This window comes from Microcebus murinus, chromosome 20 (assembly GCF_040939455.1).
Source record: "Microcebus murinus isolate Inina chromosome 20, M.murinus_Inina_mat1.0, whole genome shotgun sequence".
NCBI classification, from domain to species: Eukaryota; Metazoa; Chordata; class Mammalia; order Primates; family Cheirogaleidae; genus Microcebus; species Microcebus murinus.
In genome coordinates, this window is record NC_134123.1 from 19460909 (window position 1) to 19485159 (window position 24251).

General features: G+C 39.9%; 2 protein-coding genes across 5 annotated transcripts in view; one reads left to right on the top strand and one right to left on the bottom strand.

The window, feature by feature from the left end:
* The window catches only part of LRRC36 (leucine rich repeat containing 36), a 42366-nt gene extending 24709 nt beyond the window's left edge, over nucleotides 1-17657 (bottom strand). The window contains exons 1-5 of one of the 3 annotated variants that reach the window (XM_012742502.2): nucleotides 17611-17657; nucleotides 11066-11193; nucleotides 7751-7943; nucleotides 6817-6913; nucleotides 3882-3970 (exon numbers count right to left, since the gene is read on the bottom strand). In XM_012742502.2, the coding sequence (XP_012597956.2) occupies nucleotides 3882-3954 (73 nt within the window). In that variant the 5' untranslated portion in view covers nucleotides 3955-3970; nucleotides 6817-6913; nucleotides 7751-7943; nucleotides 11066-11193; nucleotides 17611-17657. Of the gene's footprint in view, nucleotides 1-3881; nucleotides 3971-6816; nucleotides 6914-7750; nucleotides 7944-11065; nucleotides 11194-17523 lie in introns of all 3 variants that reach the window. The other 2 variants (XM_012742504.2, XM_075995716.1) reach the window with 2 other exon arrangements.
* A 54-nt stretch (nucleotides 17658-17711) lies between these two features.
* Nucleotides 17712-24251, top strand: part of KCTD19 (potassium channel tetramerization domain containing 19) — a 31504-nt gene continuing 24964 nt past the window's right edge. For both annotated transcript variants that reach the window (XM_012742499.2, XM_075995719.1), the window contains exons 1-2: nucleotides 17712-17756; nucleotides 22727-23023. In XM_012742499.2, coding sequence (XP_012597953.1) covers nucleotides 17754-17756; nucleotides 22727-23023 — 300 coding nt within the window. In that variant the 5' untranslated portion in view covers nucleotides 17712-17753. The remainder of the gene's footprint in view (nucleotides 17757-22726; nucleotides 23024-24251) is intronic.

Below are 24251 nucleotides of genomic sequence, written 5' to 3' on the forward strand. Positions count from 1 at the left end.
TCTGGGAGGCCGAGGCAGAATGATAGCTCAAGGTCAGGAGTTTGAAACCAGCCTGAGCAAGAGCGAGACCCCGTCTCTACTAAAAATAGAAAGAAATTAATTGGCCAATTAATATATATAGAAAAAATTAGCCGGGCATGGCGGTGCATGCCTGTAGTCCCAGCTACCGGGAGGCTGAGGCAGAAGGATTGCTTAAGCCCAGGAGTTTGAGGCTGCTGTGAGCTAGGCTGACACCATGGCACTGTAGCCCAGGAAACAAAGTGAGACCCTGTCTCAAAAAAACAACAACAACAACAAAACAAATAACAAATACATTGCTTAGAATTGTTACTTAGCTCTTTCATGTTTGTCTCATTTTTCTAATGATGCTACAAGTGCTTCAGGGAATGTTTGCTTTTTCTACTTCCAGAGTATATGTTTCAGAAGATAAGTTATATGAGTTTATAAAGAAAGTGAAAAAAGTTTCGCTAAAATGCACGGACTTTTAACAGGGTCATAAAGAAAAGCTAAGATTTGATTAAAGCATTCTGAGCAGAGAGCCAGCATTAGTTTAGGAACAAAAGAACAAGAAGGAAAGGATTATTTGGGGAGGAAGGAGTGGTCTGGTTTGATTGGAGCACTGGACATTGTAGCTAAGAAATAGGAGATAAAGTTTCAGGTTAGGCTGAAGAGATAAATTGTGGACAGAGCATAGTGCAGTCATATATCAGGTGAAGGAGTTTAGACTTATTTTAGTAGCAGAGTGGGAGCCATTGAAGTTTTTTTTTTTTTTTTTTTTTTTTTTTTTTATTGAGACAGAGTCTTGCTTTGTTGCCCAGGCTAGACTGAGTGCTGTGGTGTCAGCCTAGCTCACAGCAACCTCAAACTCCTAGGCTCAAGCAATCCTCCTGCCTCAGCCTCCTGAGTAGCTGGGACTATAGGCATGCACCACCATGCCCGACTAATTTTTTCTATATATATTAGTTGGCCAATTAATTTCTTTCTATTTATAGTAGAGACAGGGTCTCACTCTTGCTCAGGCTAGTTTTGAACTCCTGACCTAGAGCAATCCTCCCGCCTCGGCCTCCCAGAGTGCTAGGATTACAGGCGTGAGCAATGCCATTGAAGTTTTTGAGTAGGCAAGTGTAATTATTAATAATTATCACAGTCATGTTTTTAAGATAATCTGGCAGCAAAGTACAAAATGAATTAAAGGAAGAAGAGACTGGGAAGGGGCATCACATAATGGTTGAGAGGACTTTGATGAGAGATGGACCAGAACTTGCATCCCAGCTCTGCCACTTACTTTATAACTAGGGCAAGTTATTTCACCTCTTTGGGTCTCAGTTTCCTCACTTGCAAAACTACCTTCAAGGTTGTTGTGAGGATTAACTGAGATAATAGACAGTGCCTAGCCCAGGGTTTACACTTTGGAAATGATAGCTATTAAGTGTGCCTGTTAAGAGACTATTATGAAATGGAAAGGGAGGCTTATCAATTGTGGGTCATACTACAGGGTGTGAATATTCACCTGGGCTTTAGAGAGCAGCAGCATCAAACCCCAACATGATTCTGGGCTAGGGTAATGGGAAAGTTGTGGTAATGCTGATGAAACTGGTTTACGGCTGTTGAGGGCTGGTGGGGAAAGAGCTCATTTGTTTATTCGGTTTTGGGGTCATTTTGGACACATTTAGCTTGAGGAGCTGGAAAGTTAAACAGTGGTGATTACTGTTTAATATTACTGGTTGCTCAACAGAAATAGGGGACTGGTGCAGAGAGAGACCAGTACAGGCTGTCAAAGCTAGACCAACAAACATATTTAAGATATGGGGAAATAATATATATAAAATAAATATAAATAAATTTATAAATAAATTTATTTATAAAATAAATATAAATAAATAATAAATTTATTTGTAAATAAAGCTGTAAAATAGACAAGATCAATAAGGGCACGAGTAGAGAAAGACTAGGAGAGCCTGAAGACTTAGCCCAGATATGCTTATTTGGGGAGTTTAGGAGGGAGAGAAGAATCACTGAAAGAGTCAAAGATTATGTTGTTAGGAGAACAGGAGGAGGATCCAAGACAATGGGGGCTTCCTACCCATTCGAAATGATTGGTGGGAAAACACTGTTTTGAACAACTGAGCTAGTAGGAGCTGTTCTCCAGAAAATTTTCTCTTAGCCTGTGGCATGGCCATTAACATGGCGTAACCACTTTGATCATATTAGATTACCAACAGTGCTTGCTGGCAACACTCCCCAGGGATCTAGCACAAACACAATTTTCAGTGGAAAGCAAAGCTCCTTAACGTTTCAAGAAGTAAAATAAATTTCATATTAAAAAAAAATCCAGGCAACAGCCAGAGATTCTTAGAATCTTCAGAAATAGGCCCTCTGTCTAGTAAGGCAGTTTATTCTCAGAAGAGAGTGTACACTTTCAAACATTTTAACTTGTGGAATGAATCTTTGCTTATGTTAATGTAATACAGCATAAATGAAGTCTAATTCAGCTCATACAAAAAGAGGCAGTCAAACTATGCTTCAATGTATTTTTCTGTCTGGAAATGGGTCTATAAATGTAACTAGAAAAAAGACTAGGCTGTATACCAAGAAAGGCTGTACATCAAAGTACTAACTGGGATTCTCTTTAGAGGATGGGCTTACATGTGATTAAAATGTTGTTATTCATGCTTTTCAGTATTTTCCAAAATTATTACAATAAAACTGCATCATATCAACATTAAAATATTAAAAATGCTATGTAAAATGAAACAAAGCACTGGACATGGTGGCTTACACCTGTAATCCCAGCTACTCTGGAGGCTGAGGCAGGAGGGTCACCTGAGCCCAGGTGTCTCAGGCTGGGGAGAGCTATGACAGCACCACTGCACTCCAGCCTGGGCTACAGAATGAGACCCTGTCTCTATAAACACAAACAAACAAACAAATAAATAAATAAATAAATAGAAATAAAGCAATTTATACTTCTATCACTTATGTGCACTGGAACACTAAGAAAGGAAAACTAAAATCATACCTCACCATGGCTTATTTTACCACAAAATACTGTGAAAAGGACTTGTCAATAAATGTTCACATGGATAGATAAGAAGTCAAGAAAATAAAACTATTTGTTATAAACTGAAAACTCTTAATGTCTCAACTACAGAGTCAATTTCTTAAAGTTATTGCTGGGATTTTAGAAATTAATTTTTAGGGTTTGTATGTAATTCAGTAGTTCCTTCAAAAAGATGGAGGCCTAGAGACAGAAGAAAGTTTTCTCAAGCAAAAGGTTAACTGATTTATCTTATAGAGCCAGGCTAACGCACAAGGATACAGCAAATGCAATTTCTCTGGTAGAAACCTTTCTCTTAGCCTGTGGCATGACTATTAATGTGGCATAACCACTTTAATCATATAGGCTTACCAATAATGCTTACAGGAATATAACACAAACATTCTCCAGGAATACAGCCCAAACACAAGAGAGTCTACAGCTGCAAAGGTTCTTGGTGGGGGAGCCCAAGAGGCCCAGGCTGCAAGCTGCATGGATGCAGATGAGTCATCAGTCTCTAAATAATGAAATCAATCACCTTAGCGATGCCCAGGCTCTTGCTAGGTCAGGCAATGTAATTTTCTTGGTGTGCTAATGATGCAAAGTGATGTAAATGAAACTGAACTCTGAGTACAGCTTGTGCTTTGATGGGCTCTGGGTTAGGCCTATTCAATAAGGTCCTTCTGGCAGTGAGAAGAAGGAGGAAAAATACAGCCAGCAAATCTCATGCTTGCTTCAAATCTATTCTTTCTCAGCTCTTTTGTCTTCATCCTACCAAGATTGACTATTACAACTGAGACAACTGATATTTTAATCATTTTGTGATCACAAAGAGAAAACTTACCGATTTCAATCCTGGTGTCAACATCAGCATTGACTTTTGATGCAGAGCTTTCATCTGTCACACAGTTTTTCATTGTTTTCTCCCTAGAGCTGCCACATAGAATAATTTATTTAAAACTCAAAAGAAGACTTCTGAGATCACCAGTAAATGCTGTTTAGAAAACAGTTCATGGGCTGGGAACGGTGGTTCACACCTGTAATCCTAGCACTCTGGGAGGCAGAAGCAGGAGCTCAGAAGTTTGAGATCAGCCTGAGCAACAGTGAGACCCCCTTCTCTACTAAAAATAGAAAAATTAGCTGAGCATCATGGTGCTGTAGTCCCAGCTGCTCGGGAGGCTGAGGCAGGAGGATTGCTTAAGCCCAGGAGTTTGAGGTTGCAGTGAGCTATGATGACACCACTGCACTCTACCCAGGGTAGCAGAGCAAGATTCTGTTTCAAAAAAACAAACAACAACAACAAAAAGAACCATGTATGGTGATCATATTTTTTTCTTCAAATGCTCTAGAACATATTAATTTAATTATGTTTCACAAATATTTCAGATAAAGTCATATTTTTTTTAAAGTGATAATATTTATTCTGGGAAGTATGCGAGAAGGACACTATAGGTCAGCCTTTAGAGTGGTAAAACCTAGAAAATTCAGAATTTATTTTGTTTCTTGACACAAACTTAAGTCTGAATGATTGAGGTAGTAAGATATTTTCTTTTGAATTAGAACACTCATGGTTAGGACACAAAAAGGAAGGTTCTGCTGCCAAGAATTACAGCACAGACAACGATAGCCATTAGTTATAAAAACAGACAAGAAAGGCAAGTGCCTGCACTTGACTGAGGTAGGTACTTGGGGAAGTACATTAAGTACATGAAACCTAGACTATGTGCCAGGTCTTTACAATCACTGATTTCATCATAAAAGCTCCCCCTCAATTAGCTATTATATCCATTTTATCGGTGGAGGGACTTAGACTCAGAAAGGCTTAAAAACAAACTTCATCCAAGGTTAGAGAGTTTGTAAGACATTAATGTTAATACTGGGTACTTTTGCCTCTGGTTTTACAATCACTATATGGTAACTAAACAGATAAATGATGGAATTAATTATTTTTCTTACTAGAAAGTTTATTCAGTTATACATTAATTCATTTCTGTATTTCTATAGTAAACAGGGTACCCCAATGCATTTAAAGTAGGCATTAACCTACAAAATATTTGCACAAATAATTTTTTAGAAACATTCCATTTCTGTCTATAGCAGAATTTTATTCTATGTAAACTAACCTCAATAAACCTGATTTTAAAAAATAGAGAACCAAGAAAAAAATAGGAAGCTAAGGATGTTCTCTGAAGGCTACACTATAAATCAGAACACTACACTATAAATGGATCAAAGCAGAGATAGGCAGTTACTGGAAAAGAGAAGGATCTTAGGCCAACAGGTATGGATTTCATTCATTCATTATTCAACAAATTATTTCTTAACACCTCCGTGTTCCAGACACTGTTCTAGGCACTAGGGATACTGTAATAAACAAGATTAACAATACTCTTGTTCTCATGGACCTTATGTTCTAGTGGTGGGAAGAAAGGCAAAAAACAAGTAAACAAAGACTTATTCTGAGCTGGGCACGGTGGCTCATGCCTGTAATCCTAGCTCTCTGGGAGGCCGAGGCGGGCGGATTGCTCAAGGTCAGGAGTTCGAAACCAGCCTGAGCAAGAGCGAGACCCCATCTCTACTATAAATGGAAAGAAATCAATTGGCCAACTAATATATATATATAGAAAAAATTAGTCGGGAATGCTAGCGCATGCCTGTAGTCCCAGCTACTTGGGAGGCTGAGGCAGAGGGATTGTTTGAGCCCAGGAGTTTGAGGTTGCTGTGAGCTAGGCTGACGCCACGGCACTCACTCTAGCCTAGGAAACAAAGCGAGACTCTGTCTCAAAAAAAAAAAAAAAAAGACTTATTCTGGAGAAGAATATAAGAATGTTGTGGTGATATGTTCATGATAGCTTGTTAAATTAAAAATGGTATGTAGAGAAAGATTACAATAAAATATTATATATACACACATATTTTTATAGACATAAAACATACACATACACACACTCCAAAGACTAAAGGATATTTATCATAATACAATTAGTGTTTCTTTCTAGGTGGTAGGATTATGAGTTACTTATTTTATTCCTTGTGGGGTTTTTTCTGGATTTTCCAAATTCTTAACAATAAGCATGTATTACTTTCATCATCAGAAAAAAATACTGGCTGGGTGCAGTGGCTCATGCCTGTAATCCTAGCACTCTGGGTGGCTGAGGCGGGCGGATTACTCAAGGTCAGGAGTTCGAAACCAGCCTGAGCAAGAGCGAGACCCCGTCTCTACTATAAATAGAAACAAATTAATTGGCCAACTAATATATAGAGAAAAAATTAGCCAGGCATGGTGGTGCATGCCTGTAGTCCCAGCTACTAGGGAGGCTGAGGCAGCAGGATTGCTTGAGCCCAGGAGTTTGAGGTTGCTGTGAGCGAGGCTGACGCCAGGGCACTCACTCTAGCCTAGGCAACAAAGTGAGACTCTGTCAAAAAAAAAAAAAAAGAAATGGAAAGATACACCATTCAGAGGCTTAGAGCCTCAGAGCCTCAAGGTCTGTTTACTTTTTGTCTTGTAGAGACGTGCATCCCTTCTCTTCCTTTAACAAATTTACCTGTAACAATCTTGCCTACGGTAATGCAATCTTCCAAATTCAATAGGAAAAGAACATGACCTGATTGATAACTCTACCAAGAAAGTGTTGGTAAGCATATAGACAGCTAAGTTATCACATAGTATCCCTATCTATTACCTATGAAAAACAACTTTAGAGAATTTACAACTAGGAATTCACTATGACTTATGTTCAGAACCAAACTAAAAAATTTTTTGTAAAGAATCTTCTTACCTTTTTTCCACCTCTAAAAGAAAATTTTCACTGTTGCCCAACTGACTAAAATGTAGCTTGGCAGCTTTTCTCTCACTTTCACGTACAGTTCGGTCATCTGGAGGCAAAAACCGTGGTCTGAGCATGTTTCTTGCTTGGAGTAACCAGTAGTGGGTCAGAAAACCAAATTCAAAGAGGAAAAACTAAAGGACATTCTCACCTTTGTGTGTTAGAGACAGCTCACAAAATAATGCTATTATGTTGTCACTGGAGCAAGCAGTAACTCAGGGAGACTACAAGGAACCATAGCAACAACTGCCACACAGGTATAACTACCCCTTCAGGAAAGTAGTGCTTGGACAGCACACTACCCAGTGGCCTAATGTGAGGGCTGACAGTCACACTATTTTCTGAAAGAGTTCACTTAGTTTCCCTATGAGGACTTTTCCTGGGGCCATGTGAAATCCAGTTTTGTATCAATAAGAAATGTATATCCAACAATAAAATTACAAGGAAATATAGACCAGCTTATTTAAAGGAATGTTTCTTGTTCCTTGCCAACTAAGTCCCAAAGAATTTTTGTGTTAGTTTTCCAGTGCTAATAAAGTTGCAAAGTTGGGGCACCTGGAAAAATAATTCTCAATCTGGAAATTTTGTGTAGAGGAGGAAGTGGTGGTGAAACCATCAACTGAAGACAACTAAAGCTGGAAGTAACTGATAAAATCATAGATTGTCATTCAATAAACAATAAAAGGACTTGTCATACATCCTGCCAACCAAAAGAGTTACATAAATATTGACTAATAAACAAATATATCCTGCCAGTGCACACTATGGGCCAGCATCCAAAAGGTTAAGAGGCAGATATGAAGTCCAGATTCAAACTGAGAAAAAAAAAAAGGCAGCTGATTTAAAGTAAGATTCTCTGGAAAGGAACAGAGAAGGAGGGTCTCACCCAGTTTCTCCAGAGTTTGTAGCGTGTATACAGCAAAGAGCCTATAATCTGTATCTTTCCTTACAACAGGATTAAGTCTCAAATCTAGTTCTTTGAGGAAGGGTAAAGGCTGTAGGCGGGACACTTCCACTAATGAAGGAATGTTATTATAATATAAATTCAGGTCTTGGAGTGAACATAAATACTGGATGCCCTGCAATGAAAAAAAAATCACATAATGAAACTGTATGTTAGTAAGGACTAGGAACCTCACAGATAAAGATGGAAATATATCTATTACTCTTTATCCTTAAACATGTTACCCAGGGTACTCATGAGAAAGACACAGTTGGAACTCCCATTTAGTTTCCTGAGAATAAGACCGTATGCATTCTGTGTTCTATATATTAAATAATTCATATATATAATACATTTCCTCATTTACAAAATCTGACATTAAAATATCTGCAGTCAATTCTCTACATCTGTTGGCTCCCCAGTCATTCTCCCAATCTAATCCAATCCTTTCCAGTGGTAGCAAGCCACTTGAGCATTCTCTTACCCTGGCCCCAACCACTCTTCTGACCCTGTAAGTACAAAAGGAAGGGAGGTAGGGAAAAGAGCTGGCTCTGGGGGAAAAGGGTATGGTAAAAAAAAAAAAAGGAAGGAAGGAAGGAAGGAAGGAAGGAAGGAAGGAAGGAAGGAAGGAAGGAAGGAAGGAAGGAAGGAAGGAAGGAAGGAAAGTATATGTGTGTGTGATGTGTCCTTATATCTCAATGCCTCCTTTACAGTGTCAAATGACTATTTGGGGAAACAAAACAATGCTATCTCAAGTCCTCCCCTCCTGGGCCAGACTAGGACCCCTCCTGTCCTTGTTTTCCTCTTCAGAGTTACTGCCACCATGCAAGCTCTCCATCCAATCAGTTAATTCTCCATAGCAGAAATGTTCCTCCTTGTTCAGTTCTCTTTCTGTAGATTTAGCAGCCCCACTGCTCTACTTAACTGGCAACAGTACAATCGGGACTGGGAAACTTGAGAGGAAAAGATACAATTTTCCTCCTTTGCTGAAACCTCTACTGAAAAGATTTAATTAACTTTCATATATTTTAGCTAGTTTACTTTTGCTTAACACTAAATTTCAGGACATTGGCCCAGTACAGTGGCTCACGCCTATAATCCTACCACTCTGGGAGGCCAAGATGAGAGGATCGCTTGAGCTCAGGAGTTCAAGACCAGCCTGAACAAGAGTGAGACCCCATCTCTACTAAAAATAGAAAAAATTAGCCAGACGCAGTGGTATGTGTCTGTAGTCCCAGCTACTCAGGAGGATCATTTGAGCCCAGGAGTTTGAGGTTGCTGTGAGCTAGGCTGATGCCACAGCACTCTAGCCTGGGTTGTCACGCAGCGAGACTCTGTCTCAAAAAAAAATTTTTTTTCAGGACAATTTAAAAACATATACATCTATATGCAATCACATACTTTTGTTTTGAAACAGGTCTCACTCTGTTGCCCAGGTTAGCGTGCAGTAGCATCATCATAGCTCACTGTAGCCTCCAACTTTGGGCTTGAGCAATTCTCCTGTCTCAGCCTCCTGAGTAACTGGAACTACAGATGCACATCACCACACCACACGCTATTTTTTTTATGTTTTATAGAGATGGGATCTCACTATGTTGCCTAGGCTGGTCTCGAACTCCTGGCCTCAAGTGATTCTCTTGCTTGGGCCTCCCAAAGTGGTGGGATTACAGGTGTTAGCATTGTACCTGGCCAAAGTCTGTATTGTTAATGAGTCAGTGGTTAGGAATAGTTATGTGTGCTTTGGCCCCATTCTTAGGACAGTACACCCATTCTCAGCACATTCTTTAATGTATCTAATGCCCAGCTCAAGTAATCTTTCAATGTTTCTCAGTGTAAAAGTCAAGGAAACAGTTTCTATCCTCTCTTACTTTTCCCAGTTGACATGAATTCATGTATTCCCCAAATTCACACTAGAAATAATCACAAAACATTTTCCTCCAAGGAAGAATTAAGCAAAGTGATTCAGAGCTCACAAAGATGAATATATGCAGATAAACCATACATACAAAATATATATAGAAAACTAACATTTACCAAGTGCTTCCTATATGCCAAACACTAACAGGAGTCATACATGTTATTTTTATTACATATGTTAATTTGATTAATCTTCATCACAATAGTTTTTTGCCCAATTTACAGAATTTGAAAGAAAGGAAGTATAAAAACAAATTACAACAATGTTCACTTAATTTTTTAGCCTGAAAACAAACAAATATACATATGAAAAGAGGAGGCCTAAGTAACTCTGAACTAGTACTTTCTGAAACTGATGGGCCAAATATAAATGGCTGCTAAAAAATAGTCTAAAGACATAGGTCAACCTGGAGTTGCTGGTTTTAGAGTCCTAGTTGGAAATTTGATCTTGCGTGGGCTTCCTCTTTTAGGGCCCTTAGTTAAACCTCGAGATTGGGTCTGGATGGTGTTGTTGAACAAGTATCTCCTAAGAAGTACAAAATTGGCAGAATAATCCAGGAGCTTGTTAACTAATCCTGGATGGCATCTGTAAGTCTTTGTCACCTTCAGTCTTGCATAGAAGGCTTTGCCAAGACGGGTGCATAGCTGGGGCAAAATGGGAACATGTGGAAGAAACACCATTTGGGGGTCTACCACAAAGAAAACAAAACTTCCATCTCTGTGTGTGCCCACTTATTTTTGCAGAGCTCTTTGTTTGCGTTTGCTAATCCCCATGCACTCAGCTCATGCCTGCTCCCTCCTGTTTTCTTGTTCTGCCCTCCGCTCTACCACCCCCTGACCTGGAAATTGTTCTTTTATACCAAGAGCTCCCTTTCCTCCTCCTCCTCTTAGAAAAAAATCTGCTGTAACAACACAGGCCAGTGTTTCTCCATGTATGTTCCAATTACCACCATCATCAGAATCCTCTGGGTATGTCATGAATCCACCCCAGACCTACTAAATCAGATCTACTCTAAGGGTAGGGACTAAGAATCTGTACTTTTACAAGTGCTCCTCATAACTTTTTTTTACACATTAAAATGTATATTATTGCTTAAGGCAGTGATAGCTTAATACGATTTTCTATGATTATAAAAGGAATTTTCCCCCAATATTTTGTAATAAATAATTTTAAACATAGAACAGAGTTGAAAGAATTTTATAGTGAATAATAAAATTTAGTTGGGAAGCATTTTAAAGGAAAACTCTATATTCTATAGGCTGACATTATCTATCTCTTATTTCTTCCCATGAAAAAAAAAAATTGGGCTGACCTGGCTGATCATAGAATATAGAACTTACCTTTAGGCTAGTGATCAAATTCCTCGATAAATCTAAGGATCGGAGATTTTTAAAATTTCTGAAAGCATCACCAATGGAATGGATTTTTCCAGCATATGATCCCTGCAATGAAAGAGACTCCACCAGTTCTGAAAAGAGATCATCAGTAGTTATATTATGATCTCTGCTTGGATAAACAGCAGAGTCAGTGAAAGTAGGCCTTACTTCCTCCCATATCCCAACTGTGAAAGGCCTTATATCCAAGATGAGATGAGATTCCCTTTATTAAGATGAGATTCCCTTTTTTATCATAAGATGAGATTCTCTTTTTTGAAGCAGCATTATGTCCTAAGACAGTAACATCAAACCTTAGTTTTATAGAGTTCTTGGGTTTTTCTAATTACCCTGAATGATGTAGTAAAAGCCTCCAAAAGTTCTTTTTTTTTTGGAGACAGAGTCTCACTGTGTTGCCCAGGCTAGAGTGCCATGGCGTCAGCCTAGCTCACAGCAACCTCAAACTCCTAGGCTCAAGCAGTCCTTTTGCCTCAGCCTTCCAAGTAGCTGGGACTACAGGCATGGGCCACCATGCCCGGCTAATTTTTTCTCTATATATTTTTAGTTGGCCAATTAATTTCTTTCTATTTATAGTAGAGATGGAGTCTCGCTCTTGGTCAGGCTGGTTTTGAACTCTTGACCTTGAGCAATCCGCCTGCCTCGGCCTCCCAGAGTGCTAGGATTACAGGCATGACCCACCATGCCTGGCCTCCAAAAGTTCTCAAAACAAAATTTAAAAAGAAATTTAGGCTGTGTGTGGTGGTTCATGCCTGTAATCCCAAAAGTTTGGGAGGCTGAGGAGGGAGGATCACTTGAGGTCAGGAGTTCAAGACCAGCCTGGGCAACATAGCAAGATCCTGTCTTAAAAAAAAAAAGAAAAGAAAGACATTCAGCAACCCTGCTTCTAGAATTTAGCCCTATAGATAATACTCACAAAATTTTGCTAAGATATATAGCACAAGGATGTCAATTTCAGAAAGGCTTTAAAATATTTTTTAAAAATATATCTTTTATCACACAGAAGTAGAAACCTAAAAAAAAATATATATATATATATATCTTTTGAGCTGAAGCTGCAAAGTAAAATACAAAAAAAACCCCACATTTTTAAATAAAGAAAGAAAAAGAAAACTGTTAAAGGTTTATCAGTAGAAAAGTAGAACTAGACAGCCTAAATAATAGTACATTGATACAAAGAACAATGTACTAGATCTGTTCCCTCATATAAGTCACTTAACCTCTCTGTGCATTAAGTTTCCTTATCTATAAAATGGGGATAACAATAGTACTTAACTCATAAGATGTTGTGAGGATGGAATTAACATATATACAAAATTTAGAACAGTGTCTGGCACATGGTAAGTGCCATAGAAGTGTTAATTATTATTATACAGTTGTTAAAAGGAATAAAGTAGAATTGTAGAGGCTCATATGGAAAGATCTTCAAGACATTAAGTGAGGGAAAAATATGATTTTTTTTGTATGTGTAACTACATTTTAAGGAATGTGTGTGCATGTATGTACATATAAGGAAAGAAGTAGAGGAAAGTCAACTAAACTAACAGCACTGAAAATATTTGAATAGACATTTCCCCAAAGAAGATATACAAATGGCCAAAAAGCCTAGGACAAAATGTTCAACATTATTAGTTGTTAGGGAAATGCAAATCAAAACCACAATAGCATACCACTTCACACCCACTAGGATGGCTATAATAATAATAATAATAATAATTTTAGGCCGGGTGCAGTGGCTCATGCCTGTACCCCTAGCACTCTGGGAGGCCAAGGAGGGCAGATCGCTCAAGGTCAGGAGTTCGAAACCAGACTGAGCAAGAGCAAGACCCCCGTCTCTACTAAACATAGAAAGATATTAATTGGCCAACTAAAAATATAAGGAAAAAATTAGCCGGGCTTGGTGGCACACGCCTGTAATCCCAGCTATTCGGGAGGCTGAAGCAGAAGCATCACTTGAGCCCAGGAGTTTGAGGTTGCTGTGAGCTGGGCTGATGCCATGGCACTCTAGCCTGGGCAACAGAGTGAGGCTCTGTCGAAAAATAAATAAATAAATAAAATAGTAATAATAATTTTAAAACAATGGAAAATTGTTAGTATTGGTGAAGTTAGATTGGAGGGAATATAAAGTAGTATAGCCATTACAGAAAACAGTTTGGCAGTTTCTCAATAAGTTAAATATAGAATTACCCTATGACACAGCAATTTACTCTGAGGCATGTAGCCAAAAGAAATGGAAAACAAGTGCTCAAACAAAAACTCATACACAGTTGTTCATAGCAGCATTATTCACAATATCCCAAAGATGGAAACAACCCAAATGTCCATCAACAGATGAACATATCATATTATATAGAATATATAAACAGAATGTGGTATATCAATAAGATAGAATATTACTTAGCCATAAAAAGAAAAGATGTTTCAGCAAGTTATTTCATAGATAATAACAAATTGATTCTAAACTGTATATGGAAAGGCAAAAGACCCAGAATAGCCAACACAACATTGAAGAAGAAAAGCAAAGTCAAAGAACTTATACTACCCAACTTCAAATTATACTACAAAGCTATAGTAATCAAGACAGTGTGGTATCATGAGGAAAAAAGATAAAAAGATTAATGGAACAGAATTGAGAGCCCAGAAATAGACCCACAAATATAATCAAAGGAACAAAGGTAATTCGATGGAAAAAAATAATCTTTCAACAACTTGACAGCTACATGCAAACAAAAATAAAAACAAAAAAACACCAACCAAACAAACCAAACAAACAAATAAAAAACCCACGGGCTTAGAGATAGCCCTTAAAGCTTTTACAAAAATTACCTCAAAATAGATCACAGACCTAAATGTAAAACACAAAATTAAAACTTCTGGAAGATAACACAGAAGAAAATCTAGGTGACCTTGGCTTTAGCAATGAATTTTTAATACAACACCAAAAGTATGATCCGTGAAAGAAAAACTTGACAAGTAGGACTTCATTAAAGTTTAAAGGTTCTCCATTCTACTAAGTGAAGTATCTCAAGAATGGAAAAACAAGCACCACATGTACTCACCAGCAAATTGGTATTAACGGATTAACACCTAAGTGGACATATAGGAATAACATTTACCAGGTGTCGGGAGGGTGGGAGAGGGGAGATGGGGATGGGTATATACAACCACAATGAGTAAGATGTGCAACGTTTGGGCGATGGACACTCTTGAAGCTCTTACTCGAGGAGGAGGGGGACCATGGGCAATATATGTAACATTAACACTTGTACCCCTATAATACGCTAAAATAAAATAAATAAATAAAATTTAAAAAAAGTTTAAAGGTTCTGTTCTGTAAAAGACACGGTCAGGAAAATGAAACGACAAACCACAGACTGGAGAAAATATTTGCAAAATACATTATCTGATAAAGGACTGGTATCTAAGACATACAAAGAACTCTGAAAACTAAACAATAAGAAAAGTAACAACCCAATTAAATAATGGGCAAAGACCTGAACAGACAACTTCACCAAAGAAGCTATACAGATGGCAAACAAATATATGACAAAAATGCTCAACATAATCAGGAAATTAAAAATTAAAGCAAGGAAATACCACTACACATTTATTAGAATGGCCAAATTCAAAACTTTGACAATGCTAAATGTTGGTGAGGATGTGGGACAACATGAACTCTCATTCATTGCTGGTGGGAATGCAAAATGGTGTAAAAAACTTGGCAGTTTTTTACAAAGCTAAACACAATCTTACCATATGATATAGTAAATCCCTTGGTATTTACTCAGGTGAGTTGAAACTTTTTGTCCACACAAAAACCTGCACATAGATGTTTACAGTGACTTTATTCATTACTGCTAAAACATGGAAGCAACCATAATGTTCTTCAATAGGTAAATGGATAAACAAACTATGGCATATCCATAGAGTAGAATATTATTCAGCAATAAAAAGAAATTAGCTAGGCCAGGTGTGGTAGTTCCTGTAATCCTAGCACTCTGGGAAGCCAAGGTGGGAAGATTGCTTGAGGCTGGGAATTTGAGACCATCCTGAGCAAGAGTGAGACCCCATCTCTACAAAAAATAGAAAAATTAGCCAAGTGTAGTGGTGCACACCTGTAGTCCTAGCTACTTGGGTGGCTGAGGCAGGAGAATTGCTTGAGCCTAGGAGTTTGAGGTTGCAGTGAGCTGTGATGATGTCACTGCACTCTGGCCCAGGCAACAGAGGGAGAAAAAAAAAAGAAAGATAGAAAAGAAAAAGAAAGCTATCGAGCCATGATAAGAAACGAAGGAGCCTTAAACACATACTATATTGCTAAGTGAAAGCAGTCAGTCTGAAAAAGTTACATACTATATGATTCCAACTATATGTCATTCTGAAAAAGGCAATAGTAAAAAGATCAGTGGCTGTCAGATATCAACAAATGGATATCTGATTTGGGGGTGAGAGAAGGCTAAATAGATGGGGCACAGGGAATTTGGGGGGCAGTGAAACTATTCTGTTTGCTATTGTAATGGTGGACACATGATATTATATATTTGTCAAAACCCATAGAACTGTACAACACGAAGAGTAAGCCCTGGCCCAGTGTGGTGGCTCAAGCCTGTAAGCCCAGCACTTTGGGAGGCCAAGGTGGGAGGATCACTTGAGGCCAGGAGTTTGAGAACAGTCAGGGCAACATAGTGAGACCCTGTCTGTACAAAAAAGATTAAAAATTTTAAAAATGTAAAAAAGAATGAGTCCTAGTTTGACAACAGACTTTAGTTAATAATAATGTAGCAATATTGGTTCATCAATTGTAACAAATGTACCACAATAATGCAAAATATCAATAATAAGGGAAGCTGGTGGGGTATGGGAGAGGTGCAAGGAGGAGAAGAGTATATGGTAACTCTCTGTACTTTATGCTCAATTTCTTTGTAAAACTAAAACTGCTCTAAAAGATAAAGTCTATTAATATTAAAAAAAAGGAATGAAGTATTGATACATGCTAAAGCATGGATGAAACTTGAAAATAACATGGTAAATCAAAGATGCCAGAGAGAAAAGCCCACATGTTACCTGATTCCATTTATATGAAATATACAGAAGAGGCAAATCCATAGAGACAGAAAATAGATTAGTGGTTGCCTTGGGCTAAGGGGAGAGGGAAATGAGTTTCCAAGAGGAAGGAAAGGCCGAGGTGGTGGCTCACGCCTGTAATCCTACCACTCTGGGAGGCAGAGGTGGGCGGATTGCTCGAGGTCAGGAGCTCGAAACAAGAGGAAGGAAAGATTAGTACCCTCTTTATTCACCCATGTAATGTTTACTGTTGTTAGCATGAACTAATTTGGATAATTATTTTGACAAATAATTTTTAAATAAAATTACAAATAAAATAAAAGCAAGTTATTTCGCAAATGAAAAGTAAAGGAAGCAAGAAAGGCAGCTTTTTGCTATGGTTACAGCATAGGCTCTGGAAACAGAGCCCTGGATTAATAAACCCAGGCGCATCACTTCACTAGCTGTGTAACTTTAGGCAAGAGTCTAAACCTAAATTTACTAATCTGTAAAACGGGAACAATAACAGCATGTGCCCGATAGGCTTGTTATGGGGATTAAATAATGCAGGTAAAGCACTTATCACAGGGCCTGGCAATAATGATATATAGTAAATTTAGGGAGGGTGAAAGTTGAATTAGGAATGCGGGTAACTTTTCCAACTTTTTTACTCCTCAGACACTCAGCAAGCAAGATACGTGGGTCAGACTCCGGGTCCAAGGAAGGGTCAGCAGTCACCTGCCCCGGGGCTGGGGCACTGACTAAGCGGCTTGAGAGATCAGCTGCTATCCCTTTCATATCAGGCACTTTCTAAGTCTCTAAAGGAAGCTGCACAACCAGATGGATCAAAGAAATGGTCTAGTTCTTGAAGTGGAGACCGGACGATGGATGGAACTGACAAAGGAGCCTCCTTTCCCATTTCACCTCAAAGAGGAAAAGCCCTCCTGGGTAGGAAGTTTCAGAAACTGCCCAAAGTAACGCCCTTCGTGCCTCCTCAACTGCACCTCTTATCACTACCGCCCTTCACAGCGTTTCCTTCTCCCTCGGATGCCCCCTTGAGGCTGTTTCCTTCCATTAGTTCAGACTTCGTCCAGTTCTGTCACCTACCTCAGGGTCCCCTGTTCGTCCTGTTTCCCCTCTACTTCACACTCCCCTCCTCTCCCTCAGTTCCTCACCCCTATGCTCGAGACTCCCCTGTTACTTCGGTTCTTCCACCTCCACCTCAGCGTAACCCTTCTGCCCCAATGTACCTCTCCTCAGCCTCAGGTACCGCTCCTCCGCGGTTCTCCCGCCTCCACCTCAGTTTTATCCCCTCAGCCTCTGACTGTACCTACGTTCCCGGCCCCGGCCCTCCGGCCTGACCCTACCCGGCTGCTCGAGGCTCAGCGCCCCCAGGCGGCGGATGCCTTCCTCGTCCAGATCCCACTGCTCCGCCATCCCCGCCCGCCGCTCACCTGCCGCAGCCCGCGCGGCTGCCCTGCCCACCAGGCCCCTCCCCGGGCCACCAGGCCCCGCCCCCGGCCCACGCGCCATCGCGCCCTCGGGGACCGTTATTGGCCGGGTCACGCGCCTCCTGCCCGCCGCCCGAGCCGCGACCATGGTATGAATCCCGCCCTGACAGGAACGCCAAAAACACTGAAGAGGAGAAAGGGGCGCGTTGTGGCCCAGGATTAGGGCTACAGGGTTGGGGACCTGTCTCTGGAGCATGGGGGCCGCAGAGGGAGCCCAGCTTTGAAGGATTTGGGAGGCTAGCTCTGAGGAGCTGGAAGAATGCAATGCCTTGAGGGATGACGGGTTCCAGCCCTGAGGATCTGGGGGACTCCAGGTCTGAGGAGCAGGGATGTGCCCGTTTGATGGGCAAAAGTCTTCATATCTCAGCGCAGGGGTTGCTGACTTGGGCAAGGCGAGGATGTGTGTGAAGGGGGGACTACAGGATTGCGGGCTGGGGCAGATTTCTGAGGCGTGTGGGAAGCTCCAGATCTGAAAGGTTGAAATCATGGCTTTGAGAAGTTGAGGTCCTGTCTTTAGATCTTGAGATAGTTCTGGCTCTAGATATGGAGGAAGGAGCCCCTTTGAGGGAGAGGGATCAGTGTGGAAAAGAGAGATGCTCTTTGAGATGAAGTGGGCACCACTATAATAGGACTACCCCACTTTCTGCGGTCAGCCTGACAAGAAGCCTTTTGTCTTTCAAGTACCACAGGCCCCTCAAGCTTGCCTGAGGGCTGTCCCCAGGCTGGGATAGTTCTGCACTACCAGCCCCTGAGCAGCCTTTGGGAAGAAAAATCCCTGGGAAAGAACAGCCGCATCCTTAGCCCCTACCCTCATCCCCGCAGGCACATCTTGAGAGCCCACTCTTGAGCCAAGGCTCTCCCCATAATAAGAAAACAAGAACTGAGACCAGAGCTGGGGCTCACCTTCAAGAAGCATGTTTTCTTAGGCAACCAAAATCTGCACACTCTGAGCACCTCCACCGAGCTTTCAACCACCAAGTCACTTTTAAGGAGAACAGAAAGCAAAACCAAGAGTCATTGTATGTATTTATGCTTTCTGGTCTTGGTGGGCCCTTAGTTACTCATAGTTTGTGATGGTCAGCCTTCACCACATTTAGAAGGGCCAGGGGGGCCAAGCACGGTGGCTCACACCTGTAATCCTAGCACTCTGGGAGGCCGAGGTAGGCAGATCATTTGAGTGAAACCTCCCCCCATCTCTCCTAATAATAGAAATAAATTAGCTGGACAACCAAAATATATAGAAAAAATTAGCCGAGCATGGTGGCACATGCCTGTAATCCCAGCTACTGGGGAGGCTGAGGCAGGAGGACTGCTTGAGCCCAGGAGTTTGAGGTTGCTGTGAGCTAGGCTGAAGCCACGGCACTCTAGCCGGGGCAACAGAGTAAGACTGTCACACAAAAAAGGGGGGGGGCAGGAATTAAAATCCTAAATTAGCTCATTAGCTGGCTTTTCCACCTCTGCTTCACTCATTCATGAAACTATTTTACAATTTGTAATCTTTCTCTTCGTTCTCCCTTTAACTCTTCTAGTCTCAAATGTGGTATATGTAATTGCTTTTCTTTATATCCGAATTATTTAGACAAGCTTACTATAGGAGATGCATTTATTTTCCTTCTTTAGCTGTCAAAATGGAAGATAAGGGTTTTTGTTGGAGAAGGGGGTTTTTCCTCTCTTGAGCAACCACCTTTTACTTTAACACTCTTCCCCACCCTCAACATTTTATGGAAATTTTTAAACATTTAGAAAGGAGGTTAAAAGAATTGTACAGTGAGCACCATATACCCACCACCTACATTCTACCATTTTTTTTCTATAACAATTGTTATAATCTATCGTCTTGATTCTAGCCATAATAGTGGGTATGAAGTGGTATTTCATGTAACTTTTGGGTTGCATTTCTTTAACAGCTAATGATGTTGAGCATCTTTTTATGTGTTGTTGGTCATTTGTATATATTCCTTGGAGAAATGCCTATTTAGATGCTTTGTCTATTTTACAATTTAATTGTACAGTGTTGGGCCCTTATAGTCCAGCTGATTGAGAGGCTGAGGCAGGAGTATTGCTTGAGCCCAGGAGTTTGAGGCCAGTCAGGGCAAACCTTGTCTCCAAAGAAAAGAAAAGAGAAGGGATGGGGACGGGAAGGGAAGGGGAGGGGAGGGGAGGGAAGGAAAGAAGAGGGGAGGGGAGAGGAGGGAAGGGAAGGGAAGGAAAGGGGGAAAAAAAGAAAATTTGGTTGTCTTTTTATTATTGAGTTGCAAGAGTTCTTTATATATTCTTTTTTTTTTTTTTTTTTTGAGACAGAGTCTCACTGTGTTGCCTAGGCTAGAGTGCCATGGCATCAGCCTAGCTCACAGCAACCTCAAACTCCTGGGCTCAAGCAATCCTCCTGCCTTAGCCTCCCAAGTAGCTGGGACTACAGGCATGCACCACCATGCCCAGCTAATTTTTTCTATATATTTGTTAGTTGGCCAATTAATGTCTTTCTATTTTTAGTAGAGACAGGGTCTCCCTCTTGCTCAGGCAGGTCTCGAACTCCTGACCTTGAGCCATCGCCCACCTCGGCCTCCCAGAGTGCTAGGATTACAGGTGTGAGCCACCGCACCTGGCCTATATATTCTTTTTTTTTTTTTCATTTTTTAATTACATATTCTTAACTTTTTCCTTTTTTTTTCTTCCCAAGGTAGCTCGGAATATATTCTTGAAATGAGTTCTTTATCAGACAAATGACTTACAAATATTCTGCTTCATTCTGTGAGTTCTTTTCATTTTATTGATGGTGCCCTTTGAAGCACAAAAGTTTTAAGTTTTGTGATTTTTGTTTTGTTTTGTTTTTTGGGTTTTTTTGAGACAAGGTCTTTCTTTGTTGCCCAGGCTAGAGTGCAGTGGCATCCTCATAGCTCACTGCAACCTCCAACTCTTGAACTCAAGCAATTCTCCCACCTCAGCTCTTGAGTGGCTGGGACTACAGGCATGCACAGCACACCCAGCTAATTTTTCTATTTTTTGTAGAGATAAGGTCTCTCTATGTTGCTCAGGCTGGTCTTGAACTCCTGGCTTCATGTGATCTTCCCACCTCAGCCTCCCAAAGTGCTGGGATTATAGGCATGAGCCGGGGCACTAGGCCTAAAGGTTTTAAATTTTGATGAAGTTCTGTTTATGTATTTTTGGGGGGGTCACTTTTAGTGTCATATCTAAGAAAGTTTCACCTACTCCAAAGTCATGAAGATTTTCTATTTTCTTCTAAAGGTTTTATGGTTTTATCTCTTATTTTTAGGTTTATGATTCACTTGGAGTTAATTTTTGTGTAATGGTGTGAGGTAGAGGTCCAAATTTATTATTATTTTTCTTTTTATTTCTTTCTTTCTTTCTTTCTTTCTCTTTTTTTTTTTTTTTTTTTTGAGGCAGAGTCTCACTCTGTTGCCCAGACCAAAGTGCTGTGGTGTCAGCCTCTAGCTCACAGCAACCTCAAACTCCTGGGCTCAAGCGATCCTCCTGCCTCAGCCTCCTGAGTAGCTGGGACTACAAGCATGTACCACCATGCCCGGCTAATTTTTTCTATATATTTTTAGTTGGCCAATTAATTTCTTTCTATTTTTAGTAGATACAGGGTCTCCCTCTTGCTCAGGCTCCTTTCAAACTCCTGAACTTGAGCAATCTGCCCAACTCGGCCTCCCAGAGTGTAGGATTACAGGCATGAACCACTGTGCCCGGCCATGTAAAGGCTATTCTTTATCCATTGAATTGTCTTGGATCCCTTGTTGAAATTCAGTTGTCCATAAATGTAAGGGTTTATTTCTGGACTCTTAATTCTATTCCACTTGTCTTTATGTCTACCCTTATGCCACTGTCTCGATTACTCTAGCTTTGTAGTAAGTTTTTTGTTTTTTGTGGGGTTTTTTTGAGACAGAGTCTCGCTTTGTTGCCCTGGCTAGAGTGAGTGCCGTGGTGTCAGTCTAGCTCACAGCAACCTCAATCTCCTGGGCTCAAGCGATCCTCCTACCTCAGCCTCCCAAATAGCTGGGACTACAGGCATGCACCACCATGCCCAGCTAATTTTTTCTATATATATTTTTAGTTGGTCAATTAATTTCTTTCTATTTTTAGTAGAGACGGGGTCTCGCTCAGGCTGGTTTTGAACTCCCGATCTCGAGCAATCCGCCCGCCTCGGCCTCCCAGAGTGCTAGGATTACAGGCTTGAGCCACTGCGCCCGGCCTGTAGTAGGTTTTTAAAGTGGGAAATGTGAATCCTCAAACTTTGTTCTCCTTTTTCAAGATTGTTTTGACTATTGTTGGTCTGTTGTATTTCTATATGAATTTTAGCATCAGCTTGTCAATTTTTTCAAAAAAGTCAGGTGGGATTTTCATAGGGATTGTTTTGAATCTGTAGATCAACTGGGGGAGGATTGTCATCTTGAAACTAAATCTTTTAATTCATGAGCATCAGATATCTTTCCATTTAATTAAGTCTTTTTAAATTTCTTTCAACAATGTTTTAAAGTTTTCAGAGTACAAATATTATACTTCTTTTGTTAAATTTATTCCTAAATATTTTGTCTTTTCAATACTATTGTAAATGAAATTTTTTCTTTTTCTTTTTCTTTTTTTTTTTTTTTTAGAGACAGGTAGGAAGTGACATTTCACTAAAATCACCCAGGCTGATCACAAACTCCTAGTCTCAAGCAGTCCTCCCACCTCAGCCTCCCAAGTAGCTGGAAATATAGGCGTGAACCACCACACTTGGCTATTTTTCTTTTTCTTTTTTTTTTTTTTTTTTTTGTATTTTATAGAGATGGGGTCTTGCTTGGAATTATTTTCTTAATTTTATTTTTGGATCGTTCATTGCTAATATATAAAAATACAGCTGATCAATTGCTTTTTAAATATTGCTGTGCATCCTTCAACCTTCTTGGACTCATTTCTAATAGTTTTTTAGTGAATTCCTTAGGATTTTCTATATAGAAGATCATGTTATCAACAAATATAGTTTTATTTCTTCCTTTCCAATCTGGATCTTTATTTATATTTTTCTTCCATAGCTCTCTTTTCATTTTCCCTTTAGGAGGAGTCTGGCATGCCTCATGAATCAGCAGAGGATTTGTTTCATTTCAACGTTGGAGGCTGGCATTTCTCAGTTCCCAGAAGCAAACTTGCCCAGTTCCCAGACTCCCTGCTTTGGAAAGAGGCTTCAGCCTTAACCACTTCAGAAAGCCAAAGGCTATTCATTGACAGAGATGGTTCTACATTTAGGCATGTGCACTATTATCTCTACACCTCCAAACTCTCCTTCTCCAGTTGTGCAGAATTGAACTTGCTCTATGAACAAGCACTGGGTTTGCAGCTGATGCCTTTGCTGCAGGTAAGATGCTCTTTTTTTCCAGGAGTGGTGACAAGTAACATAGGCTTTACATCACTAAGTCTTGTGTCCTTTCATATATTGGTTGCTGAGATGACCCTCTTAATAAGTAAGTGTGATGAGTGAGTTAAAGTAATAAGCAATACACTAGAATTGCATGTTCTTAATAAAGAATTTTATCCCAACTCTATCTTATCTATACTAGCAGCCACCGAGGACCCAAGATGGGATTTACTATCCACTGAGAGGGTATCCTTGCTTCTTGAAATCCTGTTTAAGCTGCTTCTTGGTTTTGGTGTTGAATTTTAAAAGGAAAAAACTTTAGAAATTTTAGGATTTCATATGTACATCATGTCTGAGATTTAAAATCTAAAAGATCCATCAAGAATATCACTTCTCATTGTGCCTGTTGGGTATATGACATTAATTAACAGCAAATCAAAAAGTCTCCAGACTGCAGAATCTTTCCTTTGCCTTCACATCTCTGTTTTCCAAGAGATTTCCTGTTTTCTTATTGTAAGGGGTTTAAATACCCTTTCTTACAAACCATTAAAGTACCACCAAAAACCATTACCTTTCTTTCCTAATTTTTCTCCAAACCATAGAAATCTTTTCTGTGGCTGATCTTAGGGAGTTTATTCTGTAGTTTTAAAATAGTTTTTATTAACCTGGAAGATCTAAATATTATGACTGGGAAGAACTATTGACCATGTTCCATATTAATCCCATTGTGTGGACAAAGTACTGTTTATTCCATTTCCACCAGCACTAACCCATCAAGCTACAGTGCAGCTCAGTGAACTGTACCTCCCCAGCACCTTTTCAAGGAAAATTGAGATAGACTCTGCATATCTGGGTCATAAAGGAATGAGAACATATCACAGTGCATGTTTTTAGGGATGCTCCTTACTAAATAATTCAGTGTTTTCTCTTAAAAGTTATCATATATCTGGAAATCAAAACCCCTTAAATACTCTTGTGCAAGTAGTTATATTATGCTTTTTTTCTTTTTTTTTTCCAAGCTATCTATTTGATTTAAACTTTTTTTAACTGCCCCAGGAATTGCTTACAAGTGGCTTCAGAACCACTGAAATGAGCCAAGCATGGTGGCTCATGCCTGTAATCCTAGCACTCTGGGAAGGCAAGGCGGGAGGATGGCTCAAGGTCAGGAGTTCAATACCAGCCTGAGCAAGAGGAAGACCCCGTTTCTACTAAAAATAGAAAGAAATTA